The sequence below is a fragment of the Schistocerca gregaria genome, chromosome 1 (assembly GCF_023897955.1).
Source record: "Schistocerca gregaria isolate iqSchGreg1 chromosome 1, iqSchGreg1.2, whole genome shotgun sequence".
NCBI lineage: Eukaryota > Metazoa > Arthropoda > Insecta > Orthoptera > Acrididae > Schistocerca > Schistocerca gregaria.
The window spans coordinates 111,318,592-111,333,888 of record NC_064920.1 but is presented as its reverse complement, the minus strand read 5'-3'; the positions used below and the strand labels follow the sequence as shown (position 1 = coordinate 111,333,888).

Below are 15,297 nucleotides of genomic sequence, written 5' to 3'. Positions count from 1 at the left end.
TTCCACAATTTTCCTTGGAGCAACTGTCTGACATCTTCAGGTGGTTCAACCTTGCTGGTGGGTAGGTATGACTGATGGTATCTGCACGTCGATGCCCCATTTCTAGAACATGCATGCATAGAATGCGCAGGCACAGAAATCGTGCATGCACAATGATTTGCAGTTAGATGGTGCTATATTCAAACTCCCTCTGCCGAAAATCGCAGAGCCGCTCCCCTGTGTGTGCGCTGTACGCAGCGTTTGCCAACAGAGCGGCCAGGTGTTACTCACCAACAGCCGTACTAGACCAATGTTATGATGGACCTGTTATCAAAGAATCTTGATTTTCATGTCATGATTTAATAGCATGCAGGGTTCCAGGCTGTGCTCAGTTGAAATACCGTATCCTTGTTGATGAGATGAAATGAGCCAATATGGCACATCTAACTGCAAATCATTGCACATGCGTGATTTCTGTGCTTGTGCATTCTTTGCACGCATGTGGGGGGTTGATGTGCAGATACTGTCAGTTGTACCTAGCCACCAGCAAGGTTGAACCACCTAAAGATGTTGGGCAGTTGCTCAGAGAAAATATTGTGGAATTTGCACAACGTGATCCAGTGGCAAACCCATGAAGACTATTTACAACACATCCATTGGGAAAGCTTGAAGAGTCACAAAAGAATAGTTGCTACTCACCATATAGTGGAGATGCTGAGTCATAGATAGGCACAACAGAAAGTAGGTTGTCAGCCAACAAGGCCTTTGTCAAAAATAGACCATTAGATCTGATAAATTTCCACCATGACTGGGCTTTTGACCTAACTGTCTTAAGCAGCTGAGGCAGAGAAGATTGAGATCGCCGCTTACAGGTCAGTTGTGTGATGAACTGGTCATACTATGTTCCGGAAAGAGGCTATTGTGACAGTAAAATGACAGAAATTGAGAAGGAAAATATCTGTAAAATTTACATTTATTCATCATGAATTATTACACAGCCAGCTGACAACTGAGTTCTGTTTGTAAATGTCAATGCACATGCAATTGTGTGGCCGGGATGAATGCTGTTAGAATTAATAATTCACACTTTGTTGCACTACTCAAATACTGGTCCCGGAGGCTGTACACTCCCCAGTGTTATAAGTGCACCACCTGATTGCATGACTATAAGATAATGACAGACTTATGTCCCACAGAAAAGCAAGTGACTTTCCATTTGCCCTGTGGGATACCAGGTCTGTCACAGGTGCAGGAAAACAACATAAATAGCATCACAAGTCAAACGCATATCCCACAACAGTGAAGAACTAGCCCAGCACCACAGAGGGCTATGTCCAGAACTCAAAAGAGAGTTCAGGGAAACCACTGCAGAAGCTGATCTGGCCTCAATGCCCAATGCAGCAAAGCCACGTGGGTGCGGACCTGGGTCCAGGAGCCAGGAGCTATGACAGACTCATAGTCCTTGATGCAGAAGGTGATTTTTAGAGCTTGATTGGAGATGACCCACTGATGATGTGATCCACTGAAAACACAGAGTCTCAAGATGGCAACTGGCACACCAGATTCTAATCCTGTACCAAGGCAAGGATGCATGCAGTCTGTGTCTCATGGCAGGACAGCATGGGCATTTGAATTGGACTTGGTGAACAGCCTGTGTAATGTAGTCTGTCAGTGGGTGTGGGGCTGGTTGTCTGGGTGCTTCCAGTGGGAGCAGTCCAGACAACTGCACCAACTGGATGGGCAAGGTGGAATGAGGCTGAGATGTGACTGGTGGCTTCCACTTGTCACTGGCAACTAGGGGTGTGGGCTCTGCTAGAGCATTATCCTGACCACTGCTGGAGGAAATGTCATCTGGTGATGGGTCATCTTCCACTCAGTGAAAAAAAATAAACTGCTCTGGAAGCAGTCAAGGTGTAAGCTGGCTAGAATCTGTCAATTGAACCTTTAGTTGGCTTGCCATTGTACTCAATGTGGAGTGTTCTCTTGCCATGGGTGACTGTAAAATTTACATTTATTCATCATAAATTATTACACAGCCAGCTGACAACTGAATTCTGTTTGTAAATGTCAATGCACCTGCAATTGTGTGGCCGGGATGAATGCATAGTGTGGCCGCAGTTGGTTGGCCAGTGTGGTGGCTGTACCACATTGGTGCTGAACATAACATGAGTACAGTACTGCAGAGCTGCTTGTACGAAGACTTTGCCATTGCCGTGCCATGCCGGTACATGCGGTCAGAGGCCAGACATTTGGATGCATAGACATTCTGTCAGTGATTGGCATAGGCTTTATGTGGTGGTGGTACTTGCTTCATGAAATCACCAGGGATGGTGAGTGGTTGTTCATAGACAATGTTGGCAGATGAAGTACCAGCCTCATTGTTCAGAGTTACTCACAAGCTGAGCTGTACCAGTGGGAGTGCTTCAGTCCAGGCATTGTCACAGCAAGTTAGAGAGGCCTTTAGTGTACTATGGAGCTGCTCAACTATGACTTTAGGACACTGAGTGGTAACTGGTAGTCCTGTGTAACTGCACACCACAAAGTCATGTAACATGTGTGCATAGTGCGCAGTCATCTGGTTGCCACAATCTGTTATGATGTGATTAGAGCAGGCACAGTTTGTCACTCAGGTGTTGACGATGGTGATGTTGATGGACTCGATGGCGGTGTTAGCTATGGGCATTCACTCCAGTCAGTGAGTGAAGCAGTCCAGTGTTGTAAACAAGTAATGCTTGCCACAGAATTGGAAGTGGCTGCCTCATAGTTTTCAGAAAAGGCATTTAATATTGCGTGGGATGTTTTATTAAACTCTGACTTACAAACTGTAATTATCTCAGTCAAGTGTTAGATGATTTACATCACCTCCAGTGATGACAGTATGATTAGGAAATGTACATACAGTAAAAGCCCAATATACCATTGTCCGATATACCATGAGACCAGCTATAGTGGGGTGTAAAAGCCTTATTACAGTCTGCATGTCTTATCTGTATTGTCATTAACGCATGTTAAATTCAAGTCCTGAAACAATAACTGAAAAGAATAGGGGTAACTAAACTCAACTTTCTCTTATTATTATTATTATTATTATTATTATTATTATTATTATTATTATTATGGCACTGATATTGTTTTCCTGCCCACACCTATTCCTGAATGTAACAATATATAATAATATAAGTTAAGGTAAAGAATGAATTACTGTGTACAAAGTTGGAAAATATGCAATAGAAGGTTTTCAATTAATTGACACAATCCACATATAAATTGGACTTGTGGTTTAATTTATAAGCAATTTTGAAGCTAGTGGAGAAGGAGAATTCATGGGAGTGCAGGATATCTATGTTTGCCACTGTTCCAAAAGTCAAGAGAAGAAATGAGTAGTGAGGATGCTGACATGTATAGAAGAAGTGTCTTTGGGAGGAGCAACAGTAGATTCTCGAACCTTGTAGAAGGTTGGCATATGGAGACACTGCTGGTGAAACCAAAAAGTAAGATGCAGTTTGAGTGGAGTGATACCTATTGTTTGTGACGGACTGTGACAACAGCTGGATGAGCATAGATCATGTCACTGGTGTTGATGATGTCTCAGTGGAGCAATAAGCTCAATTAGTAGTTTATTTTATGTTGCTAAGTGAAATATGTACTACTGCACAGGAAGTGACTTTGATAGATCAAAAGTTTTATTTTGAATGATGACAATAGTTACAGACTTAGATATGATTAGATCAAATGAACAAAGCTTATGCCACTCCACTGCATCATTGCTTTCCACTGCAATGGTGAGTAAGACTGTGCTATCTATCATGCTACAGATATTCTCGGTGTTGTAGAAAATACACAACACAAATGTAGACTTTAATACAATTTATTTCCTGGTAACTAAATTGCATTAAAGCCAGCATTTGTGTTATGCATTTTCTACATTGTATATATGCTGATTTCTGGCTTGACAAGAATTTTATTCTCAATATTATTTTACAATCATGGATGGCCTTATGGCCATGATTCAGTTGGTAAATGTAATAGGAGTGGAGAATCCTTTTGTGAATGATTTCAAGCGGTATTTTAATGCATTGGTGTATAAATTCCTGTGTGGTAGAGTATTTTATCCAGGTATCATTAAATGTGTGTGAATAATGCTCACCCCAGTATTGTACCTCCCGCTGGTGTCACAGGTTTGTAAAGAATGCATTGGGAAGGTGATTACTCTGAAAGAAAGGCACCCATAGCGATTTCATGAATTCAAACAATGAAAACTCCAGGTAGGAATGTCAACAATGTAGGAAAAGACAGATTGCTACTTACCGTAAAGAAGACACACTAAGTTGCAGTGAGGAACACTTGAGTTGGTGGTCATGTGTGCATGAGGTGTGCTTGCTCGTGTGTATGAATGGTGTTGCCTCTCTTCTACTGATAAGGATTGTAGCTGAAAACTTTAGGTAAGAGTCTTTTAATTATGCCTGTCCTTTCCTACATTGTTGATTCCTTGAATTCTATTGTTTTGCACTTTCCACTTTGTTTATGAATGTGATACATATGCATATGAACATAATTGGAGGACACATGACCTCAAAAATGTTATCCCCTTTCACCAGAGGAGCTTGATAGTCATTTGCTGGTTATCAAATCTCTTCCCTGACTTATCATTTCATTAAAAGTGTATGAACTTGTTGAATGTGTCACCAGAAGGACTACTGAGCAAGGTGCACAATGGTTAGCACACAGCCTTGCATTCAGGAGGATGATAGTTCAAACCCACATCCAGCCATCCACATTTATGTTTTCTGTGATTTCCCTAAATCATTCCAGGAAAATGCTGGGATGTTTCCTTTGAAAGGGCATGGCTGATTTCCTTCCCCATCCCTGACACTGTCTGAGGTTGAACTCCGACTCTAATGCTCTCGATGTTGACAGGATGTTAAACCAAATCTTCCTTCCTTCTTGCCAGAAGGACTGCATTGTCAAAGTATTCACAGTAAAAGTGAAGCAGGTGAGTTGTACAGGATACAGTATCACTGAACTCCCCAACTCATTTGACCAAGCAGGTGGATGCAAGTTACGGAGTGAATGGGTATGCCTTGTAACTTGGCTAGCTGCAACTGATGAGAATTTGTTTTCATAGAGGCATTGTATTTTGTAGTTTTCAACTAACTGATAGAAGAAAACACTACAAAATTAGAAGATAAGTGAATAAGTTACAACTTGGATATGTCTCATGGTTAATATTGTGACACATCAATAAAATGACTATACAACAATGTTTGATGACAATCAAAGTGAGCATAGCCATAATGTTCATCATGCACTATTCATTCAGAGTCTTGATTTATCTCTACTTGTTATGATGTCCCAAAAACAAAAAGCACATTTGGAGAGTGATAAACTAAAATCTATTTATCAAGTGAAGTATGGTGATACAAAATAAAGTTTAGCACATGGGTGTGGTGTAACTGAAGTGATAATCAGGGCATGGTTAAAAGAAGACAATAAACTTATAAGTTTGATTCGAGTGAAAGTGCTGTAGGAATGGACATAAAAAGAAGGAAAAGTAGAAAAAACAGTGAACTTGATGAATGAGTTTGTAGGCGGTTTTTAATAAAACAAAGTGAAAAAGTACCACTTCACAGCTTCCTGAAATTGTACATGAAGTAATGGTAGATGCAAATTTAAATGATCGTCAAGTATATAATTGTGCTGAAGCATCACTTTATTGTCCACTGCTGAAGCATCACTTTATTGTCCACTGCTTCCAACCAGAACTCTTAATGTGAAAAACTCAGGAAATAAGACATGTTTCAAAATATATGAAAACAAAAATACCCTTCTCTTTGACACAAATAAACATCCTTGCATAGGCAAAAGTAGGACCCAAAGTATTGAAGCACGTAAACTTGTCATCATTATAGTTCAAATACATGCATTCAAAGAATGCTTAGATGACATGTGATATCCTGATAAAAAGGTTTTAAGAAAAGTTTGTTCGATTAGTAAAAATGTACCTGCAATCACTTGAGCAAAGAGAAGAGCTCTAATAATCTTTGATCGCTGTTGGCCTTGCACACATGGTGATGGGTTTCCGTCAAAAGATGTGAAAAATAAAAACTTTGTTTTCCTGAAAGAAACAACAGCAACAGTATTTAATGCCAACTTCAGATGAAGAAATGGAATGTTTTTGAAATCTGTAAATCTGAAAACTACTGGGTACTCAGTAGGCTGGCATGTCAAAGCATCTGTCTAGCTGTTATTAGAAATTGCTGGAGCAAGTGTTGTATTGAATAAAATGCAACAGATGTAGAATGTAGTGATACAGGTTTCAACAGCAGTGACATCCAGTCTACCCATGATGTTCTGGAGTGTGACACTGATGAAGACTTGAACTGCAGGGCAGTTATCAACAACAGGAAACCAATTTTGGACATCACAGATAACATAGACATTATTGATGCTACATGAAATGAAAGTGGTAAAGTGGACAAAGATGATGATGAATAAGTAGAAGAAGAAAGCATAGAAGATATTCCCAATACACAAGAAATATTGGATAATATAAACAAAGTGGTAATATGGATGGAGAGAAAAGTGAACCCAACCAAAATTCGGTTGTTGCACATGATGAACATAAAACAATACTCACAAAAGAAAATACTTGAAATTATCTATCAAATAAAATCAAACTGACTTCTTTAAAGCAGTACAAAAATGAACATGTATCAGCTTATAGACATGGTTGTAAATAGGTGTGTATTTTGTAATATATTATTTGGAACTACTGTTGTGATATTGTTGGTTTGTCATTTTAGTGAAGTTTATCTGATTGCTATATTTGGTAAGTTTTTTAAATGTTTAACTTCTAATGTTCTTTAAATTTCTACTGTATGAGCCAACTGAGGTTCTCTCTGAAGTATTTTGTTACATCTGGATATGAGCCTAGTGGATGATGGGAGGATCCAATTATAGGAATATGCTGACCTCCACCTCTAATACTCACTGTTGCCCAAATAACATTACATGCAGGTTCAGTTGCTGTATCAGTGGATTTAAAACTTTGGAGTACTATAATAAATAAATCACCTTTATTTACCACTAACTTATTATTTTGATATACACTGAGATTTATTTTAAAAAAGCTGTTGCTGTCAGTTTCGGGCTTTAGCCAATTTACTGTAATGGCTATTCTATGAGCTTTGATCTTAGAAGTTCTTTGAAGTCTAACACCTGGTTGTGAATAATTTGGCAGTTTATCACTGGTATTTTAATAGTCTCATCTGTGAGAGATATTTCTTTGGGTCTTAACACTAATTCTTTGAATGGTCCACATGTATCATTATCTGGGCTTAATGGAATATCACCTAACTTAACAAATCTTTTGTGCCCCCACACTTAGTCATTTACCTTAGTACCCACCTCTGACGTGTAGTACAAGCCTGAGTCATTTAGTGGCACTCAATATTTCTTGAAACTATGGCACAAGTCTAGAAAGCTTGTCATTTTCTATTTGAGCCATAACAGGAGGGCCATGATCAGTTCTGGGGACAACACTGCAGACTGTGAGCTTTGTTAACATTCTCTGAGCAAGGTTGGTCATCTCAACCTCCTCACCAATCACTGGAATGATGCAGAACATGGCTGCCAACTATTATGGATTGTCCATAACTCTTATGGATTTATCATTTAATTATGGAGATATGAGGAGTTACTAAAAAATTATGAAAATAGAAATTTCACAATTTGATGTTTTAAAATAAATCAAAAAGGGTATGGTTTACATTTTGCTAATAATCATCTACTTAGATGTTTTATAGATTATAATATCTTCCTTCCACAGTACACAGTGAGCCTTCCTGTGAACGATTTCACTCCCATAGCTTGCCAAAGGTGTGTTTAAACTGAATTCAAACCATGTTCTACAACATTGTTTGTGGCTAGAACTAAATTACCTGTGCTCATAACATGTTGATAGCATGTTGGCAACTTAGCATCTGTGTTCCATGACTGTGTCAAAATAGATCCTCATTAAATGCTGTTAAGTAGTGGTAGTGTATGTTTTTGCTCCGTTAGTGTTGTCCTTACATGTATTCATTTACAAAATGGAATGGACAAGAAGCAAAATTTATGAACTTGTCACTCTCTGTGAGGTGGAGGAGTGCCTCTGAAATGTTAAACAGAGAAGCATTAAAGAGAAGTATGACTCCCTAAAAATAAAAAAAATTATCAGTACCACAGCAACTATGACACCAGGATTTGTAGTCTGACTCTAGAAAACAGAAAGTTATGGGCTGCCACTGTGCAAGAGTATAGTAACCAAAAAAATATGTATGACACTTTCTATGAGGTAGAAATGAATGTATGTATGTAGGACACAGCAGTCGCTATTAAACAAGGATATGCCAAGGGGATCATCAACTGCAAATGCCCCTGTCACATTAACTGGAAGTGTGAGTGATGTTGAGGATGAAGTAGTTTTCTTTATTGAAGATGATAATTTCGATTAATTTTAACAAAAAATAAATATATGACCAACTAAATATATCTTTTTTTATTTGGGATCATAAAATGCCTGAAATATAGCATTTAAAGGTCTAAATCAAGTTTCTAATATTTCAAATTTTGTGTGGAGGTGGGAAATGGGGTGGCTGGATCACCCTCCATAACTGCCATGTGATTACAGACAGCTTCTTCTCAAGATTGGCAGCTATGCAATTATGAGCTCAGAGCTGAGAAAGTATGTGCAACACAATCTGCAGTTCTTTGCACCCTGTTTCTTCAAGGTTGCCAGAACAGTCTCTTCAACATGTTCAATAAAGCTCAGAGGCATACATACCAATTGCACAAGGTGAGCCTTCATATTCCTTGATGCTGTTTCTGTAAGGTGAACATAATTCTCTATATGTTTCAGCTACCAACAATTACCTGCCTGCTACCCTTTTGCATATGCTTCCCCCTGACACTGGGCACATCTGCCTTCCCAACAGGTGACATGAGTCACTGTGGCTCAGTTACAGTTGGAGACAGCACCTTCCATGCTAGAGGACAGTACATGAGGCACCTTTGAGAGAATGCCACGGTTATATCCTGCAAGGGGATGGTACATTGTGCCACATAACATTCTCTGCTGGCTTCTTTAGCTGCTATACCTGCTGGATTATTTTCTCTGCTGTGTGCATTGGTGAAGGGCTCTAAAGGAATCAGAACAGATGAGAAATTTGTTCACTCAGTGACACCTCATCCACTCCAGTGCCTTTACCACTGCATGTAGCACAGCACTAAATATTGTGAACAGTTGAGAAGTTGAAACCTGAGGATGTGGTGGGAGAAGACTACTGAGTAGTCAAGGGGTTCTTCACATTTCAATGCGTGTGCAAGTACAACAATAAAACTTGGTGCTTTAAAACTTCAAAATTAACATTGTAGTGCATTCTGTTTTGAAAGTTGTCAGTTATAAAGTAATTCTGGGCATCTTTAAAAAACCAAAGTAGATTTTTATTGCAACCTTTGTGGAAATCATCAATATCTGCCACAAAAAGTTCTAAAAGAATGTTTCTTGTGAAAGATCTCATTGCTCTCCAACGTGTTTTAGTAGTCATTCAAAAGTTAGCAAGCAACTGAGGGGTATACAGGTGAATGGGTACATAAATACATTTTTTGTGCTTGTCCATGAGAATCTGCTGAGTTGCTGTCAGCCATTGAGTTGTGGCCCACCAGTCTCAGCATAGGGGCCGGTTGTAAGTACCTTCATGGTTTGACAGATTCCCTCATGGTGAACAGCATCTAATATTTTTAAATATATTCCTCTGGCTGACTCATAAACCAGACATCCATCGTTCATCTTTAATCTTAGAAAGGTTTGATAGAACTGGGCTACACAAGTTCAGTCTTCTCAATAAGTCTTGTGGCTAACATACTTCAAAATTTTTAATGATTTGTTAAGATATTTCTGATTCCATAAGCACCTGCAGGGTGGGCAGGATGGGAGAGTAGGGGAGCAAGCATCTGGGACTCAAACTATTTATTCATTGCAACATTTTCATGCATTTCTTCTGTCTACAAGTACATATTTAATACATTATCATTATACTTTGAAAGGTCTTTAAAAAATTACATTTTTCTGCTCACAAAATGAATGTCCATTTGTAATTAAGCATAACACCCACTACTACTTGTATGCACATGGAAAACTTATGCTAACTGAATGTTATGCATGTGAAAAATCAAGACAGACTGATCTCAAATCTGCACAAATGCCAAATGTAATCATATCTTCACAAGCAATATCGCTATCGAGGATACGATGAATGCATGAGCAGATCGTTGTGTAGATCTTATCACAAAACAAAGTTAAATTATTGCTTATAAACTTCAGTTGTTGATTTTTACCTGGAATGCATTAGTCTTTAATTTTGATTAAAATTCTAAAATAGAGGAATATACAGCATTATCTGTAACAGTATTTTATTCACTTCTAAAGAATTTTAAGTTCATTAGTTACATTTCGAAGTTTACTTTCAAAATTGGAATGTTTATTTCTCATCATTTTGAGTTTTGCATAATGTTATGTTTCTCATTCCAATTTTATAATTTTTTTTGAATTTACGCTTTTAATAATTGTATACAAGCAGCTTCTACCTCAAGAAATTCTGTATTTACCAGTAAGTCTGTGTATGTCAGTATGTGATATTATGAGCACTATAACTCCAATGATTACATCAGTGTTAATTATGTTTCTTGTAAGCATAGTGTTTTGTCTTCTTCTCAAAAAACTATTAAGAGAATTATTAATGGAAAAAGAAGGAATTCATTTAGTAAAATATTTTTATAGAAAATAATTTCTCTTCATTTGTTGTTACAGGCCGTAGCCTATCAACTAGCAGGAGCTACAGCAATCTTCATCTGGTCTGTTTGCCTTAGTTTGATAATGTTTGGCACAATGCGTTGTGTTGGCATTTTCCGGGTTAGTCTTGAAGATGAGCTGCAAGGTAATTTTATATTAATACTAGCTTTTTACCAATATCTTCATCCACATACATGTACATCACACTCTTTGCGCATATACCTCCTAACAACCTGTCTCTCTACTTCCTGCCTCCTTATAATTGGTCCTTGTACCTCCTGCCTACCCACACCTCCTCCCACATCCACCTACATGCCTGATCACACCATCTCTCCCTTCAGCCTCACGTTCTCTCCCTCTTCCTTTTTCACTTGCCCATTACCCCTCCCTAACTATCACCTGTCTCCTATACCTCTCCCTTCTCCCCCTTCTCTCTGTCCATAAGCTTCTCCTCCTCTCTCTGTCCATCTTCTACCTTCCCCCCTATCCATTCCCTTCTTTGTCTTCCTCTCTCTCCTTACCTCCTCCTCTCCTATTCTCTGACCATCTGTATATCCATTTCCTTCTTCACTTCTCTCTTCTCTCTTCTGCTGATTTCCTTCCTTCCACCCCCTCCCCTGCCCATCGAACTGTCCATTTTTCACTCCCTTTTCACTGTCCATCTGCTCCTTCCCTCTTTGTCCACCACCTACTCCATCTTTTTGCCCATTCCTCTGACAGCTGCCTTCTTCTCTCTCTCTCTCTCTCTCTCACTCTCTCTCTCTCTCTCTCTCTCTCTCTCTCTCTCTCTCTCTCTCTCTCTCTCTCTCTCTCTCTCACGCGCGCACACACACACACACACACACACACACACACACACACACACACACACACACACACAAGACAAAAATGTCTCAAATCTATTTATGAGTTAATTTTTGGGTTCAAATTAATGACGATGTAAATAAAACAGAAAGAAACTTCCACATGGGAAAAATATATTAAAAACAAAGATTCCAAGACTTACCAAGCGGGAAAGCGCCGGCAGACAGGCACATGAACAAAACACACAAACACACACACAGAATTACGAGCTTTCGCAACTGGCAGTTGCTTCGTCAGGAAAGAGGGAAGGAGAGGGAAAAATGAAAGGATGTGGGTTTTAAGGGAGAGGGTAAGGAGTCATTCCAATCCCGGGAGCGGAAAGACTTCCGTGCGGATGGATATGTGTGTGTGTGTGCGCGAGTGTACACCTGTCCTTTTTTTCCCCTAAGGGAAGTCTTTCCGCTCCCGGGATTGGAATGACTCCTTACCCTCTCCCTTAAAACCCACATCCTTTCATTTTTCCCTCTCCTTCCCTCTTTCCTGACGAAGCAACTGCCAGTTGCGAAAGCTCGTAATTCTGTGTGTGTGTTTGTGTGTTTTGTTCATGTGCCTGTCTGCCGGCGCTTTCCCGCTTGGTAAGTCTTGGAATCTTTGTTTTTAATATATGAGTTAATTTTCTTAGAAGTTAATCATGGACAGTGGCACAGTAGCAGTCTTGGACTGATGGCTTTGTAAATCCATATCTCTGTCATCTTTTATTCAATCTCACTGAAATTTTGTCCACTTATGTATAGAGATCCAACATGCTATGAATAATTTTTACATAATTGTTAATAAAATTTTAATGCTATGAGAAAATTTTGAATTTTTAGTTACATTATTATTTTAAGGTACACTTTTTCATTATTTGCAGGCAAATTTGCCACATTTTTTCTATGGTAAAGTAATCTATGCTAAAAGTTCAATTAAGTGCAGTAACCTTTTGGTAAATTATTTCTATTTTTTCTGTGGTTTTTAAAATTGAACATCTTTCACAGAGAAATTTTCCATATACACTAAAGACTATTAAAATTGCTACGCCTAGAAGATGATGTGCTACAGATGGGAAATTTACCTGACAGGAAGAAGATGCTGTGATATGCAAATGATAAGCTTTTCAGAGCATTCACACAAGGTTGGCGCCAGTGGCGACACCTACAACCTGCTGACATGAGGAAAGTTTCCAACCGATTTCTCATACACAAACAGCAGTTGACAGGCATTGCCTGGTGAAATGTTGTTGTGATACCTCGTGTAAGGAGGAGAAATGTGTACCATCAGATTACTGACTTTGATAAAGGTCGGATTGTAGCCTATCACAATTGCGGTTTATCGTATCGCAACATTGCTGCTCACGTTAGTCGAGATCCAATGACTGTTAGCAGAAAATGTAATCGGTGGGTTCTGGACGGTAATACAGAAAGCTGTGCTGGATCCCAATGGCCTCGTATCACTAGCAGTAGAGATGAGAGGTATCTTATCTGCATGGCTGTAACGGATTGTGCAGCCACGTCTCGATCACTGAGTCAACAGATGGGGACATTTGCAAGACAACAACCATCTGCATGAACAGTTTGACGACATTTGCACCAGCATGGACTATCAGCTCAGATACCATGGCTGTAGTTACCCTTGATGCTGCATCACAGAGAGGAGCACCTGTGATGACAAACCTGGGTGCACGAATGGCAAAACGTCATTTTTTTCGGATGGATCCAGGTTCTGTTTGCAGTATCATGATGGTCGCATCTGTGTTAGGCGACATCGCCGTGAATGCACATTGGAAGCACGTATTCGTTATCGCCATACTAGCGTATCACCCGGTGTAATGGTATGGGGTGCCACTGGTTACACATCTCAGTCACCTCTTGTTTGCATTGATGGCACTTTGAACAGTGGGTGTTACACTTTTGGTGTGTTACGACCTGTGGCTCTACCCTTCATTCAGTCTGTGTGAAACCGTATATTTCAGCAGGATAATGCACAACAGCATGTTGCAGGTCCTGTACGGGCCTTTCTGGATACAGAAAATGTTCGACTGCTGGCCAGCACATTCTCCAGATCTCTCACCAATTGAAAACGTCTGGTCAATGGTGGCTGAGCAACTTGCTCGTCACAATACGCCAGTCACTACTCTTGATGAACGGTGGTATCGTGTTGAAGTTGCATGCTGTACCTGTACACGCCATCCAAGCTCTGTTTGACTCAATGCCCAGGTGTATGAAGGCCGTTATTAAGGCCAGAGGTGCTTGTTCTGGGTACTGATTTCTCAGGATCTATGCACCCAAATTGTGTGGAAATGTGATCACATGTCAGTTCTAGTATAATATATTTGTCCAATGAACACCTGTTTATCATCTGCATTTCTTCTTGGTGTAGCAATTTTAATGGCCAGTAGTGTATTATCAACCATAAAACTGTTTATAATGTCTATATTAAAATTTTGTTCCACTTAAATAGTGCTTCCAAATAAAGGAATATGTGCACCAAATTTCATTGAAATCCTTCCAGTGGTTTCTGAAAGGAGAAAATCTTAAGTTCCAGAAAAATTGTTTTAAAGTTTGGGTGAAATGTTTAAAAATTTTTTAAATCTGTTCTTAGCTAAAACTGTCCATATCCACAGTCCAGTTCTTCATCATCCTCTGCAGGTCTTTTAGCTCCTCTGCTCCTTTGCCTAGCATTTTTTTCTATATTTTGTAATGAAGTCTCTGCCTTCATGATTCATTGCTCATCGATGATCTGCAGTATTTGCGCAGTGAAGACTCCAGGTGTAAAGCCCAACTTACTGAAGAAGTACAGGCTTGCCACATTTCTGTCATTAAACACTGCTGGAGCTTCCAGAGCAGAAATCTTCACTACCAAATTGGAAACAAACACAGTCTTTGGGCATCTCTTCCAAATAAGAGCATTGAAATTTTCATTAGGGTTATGTGTTTTTTCATGTAGACATGTTTCTAGCAGTTCTGGTGGAGCCAGTGCTCAAAATGTTGGTTTAATTGTCATTGCAACCTCATAAGGAATAATATTTTTATAGTTATAAGATTCCCCACTTTCCTTGTTGTTCAGAAATTTGCACCATTCATTAGAATTCAGGCAACATTGAGGTGTAGCATCTGTCAACAAGTAATGAAACCAAATGGTCTGTACTGCCTTCCTCATACTATCCAACTCTGTGAGGTTACTTTTAATTGTAGCACCATAATAGACTTGCAGACTGTCAATTCTCTTCTGTGTTAGGCTGTTTTTACCTCCCAGTGGCTTCCCATCATCTAGTAGCTTGTCTTTATTGTCTGCAAAAAGTCTTCCGAGTCATCCATGCATCCTCTTCTGAATATGGTCTGAACACTCCAGTTTTTTCAATAGTGCAGTCTTTTCCATAGAGCTGACTTACAACTACTTTCTTGAAAGCACTAGAGTCTCCATTGCCTAAATACTGTATGTATCTTACTCCATACTTTCGCAAAGACCTGTGAAAAATGAGCAGCTTCCATCCCACTACTGGAGCCTACATAATTCATGCTACAAACAGCTTTGTGTGCTTCTTGCCATTCTCTGTCCTTACCTGCATCATTATATTTCTTGTGCAAGGAACATGTAGAATATTGTTTAGACATCACCTATAAGTCTACTACTTTTCCAGTGTC

General features: G+C 39.3%; 1 protein-coding gene across 1 annotated transcript in view; it reads left to right on the top strand.

The window, feature by feature from the left end:
- LOC126334687 (putative ammonium transporter 1) overlaps positions 1-15,297 on the top strand; it is a 330,161-nt gene that overhangs the window by 275,330 nt on the left and 39,534 nt on the right. The window contains exon 9 of the mRNA XM_049997174.1: positions 10,829-10,955. Within this exon, the coding sequence (XP_049853131.1) occupies positions 10,829-10,955 (127 nt within the window). The remainder of the gene's footprint in view (positions 1-10,828; positions 10,956-15,297) is intronic.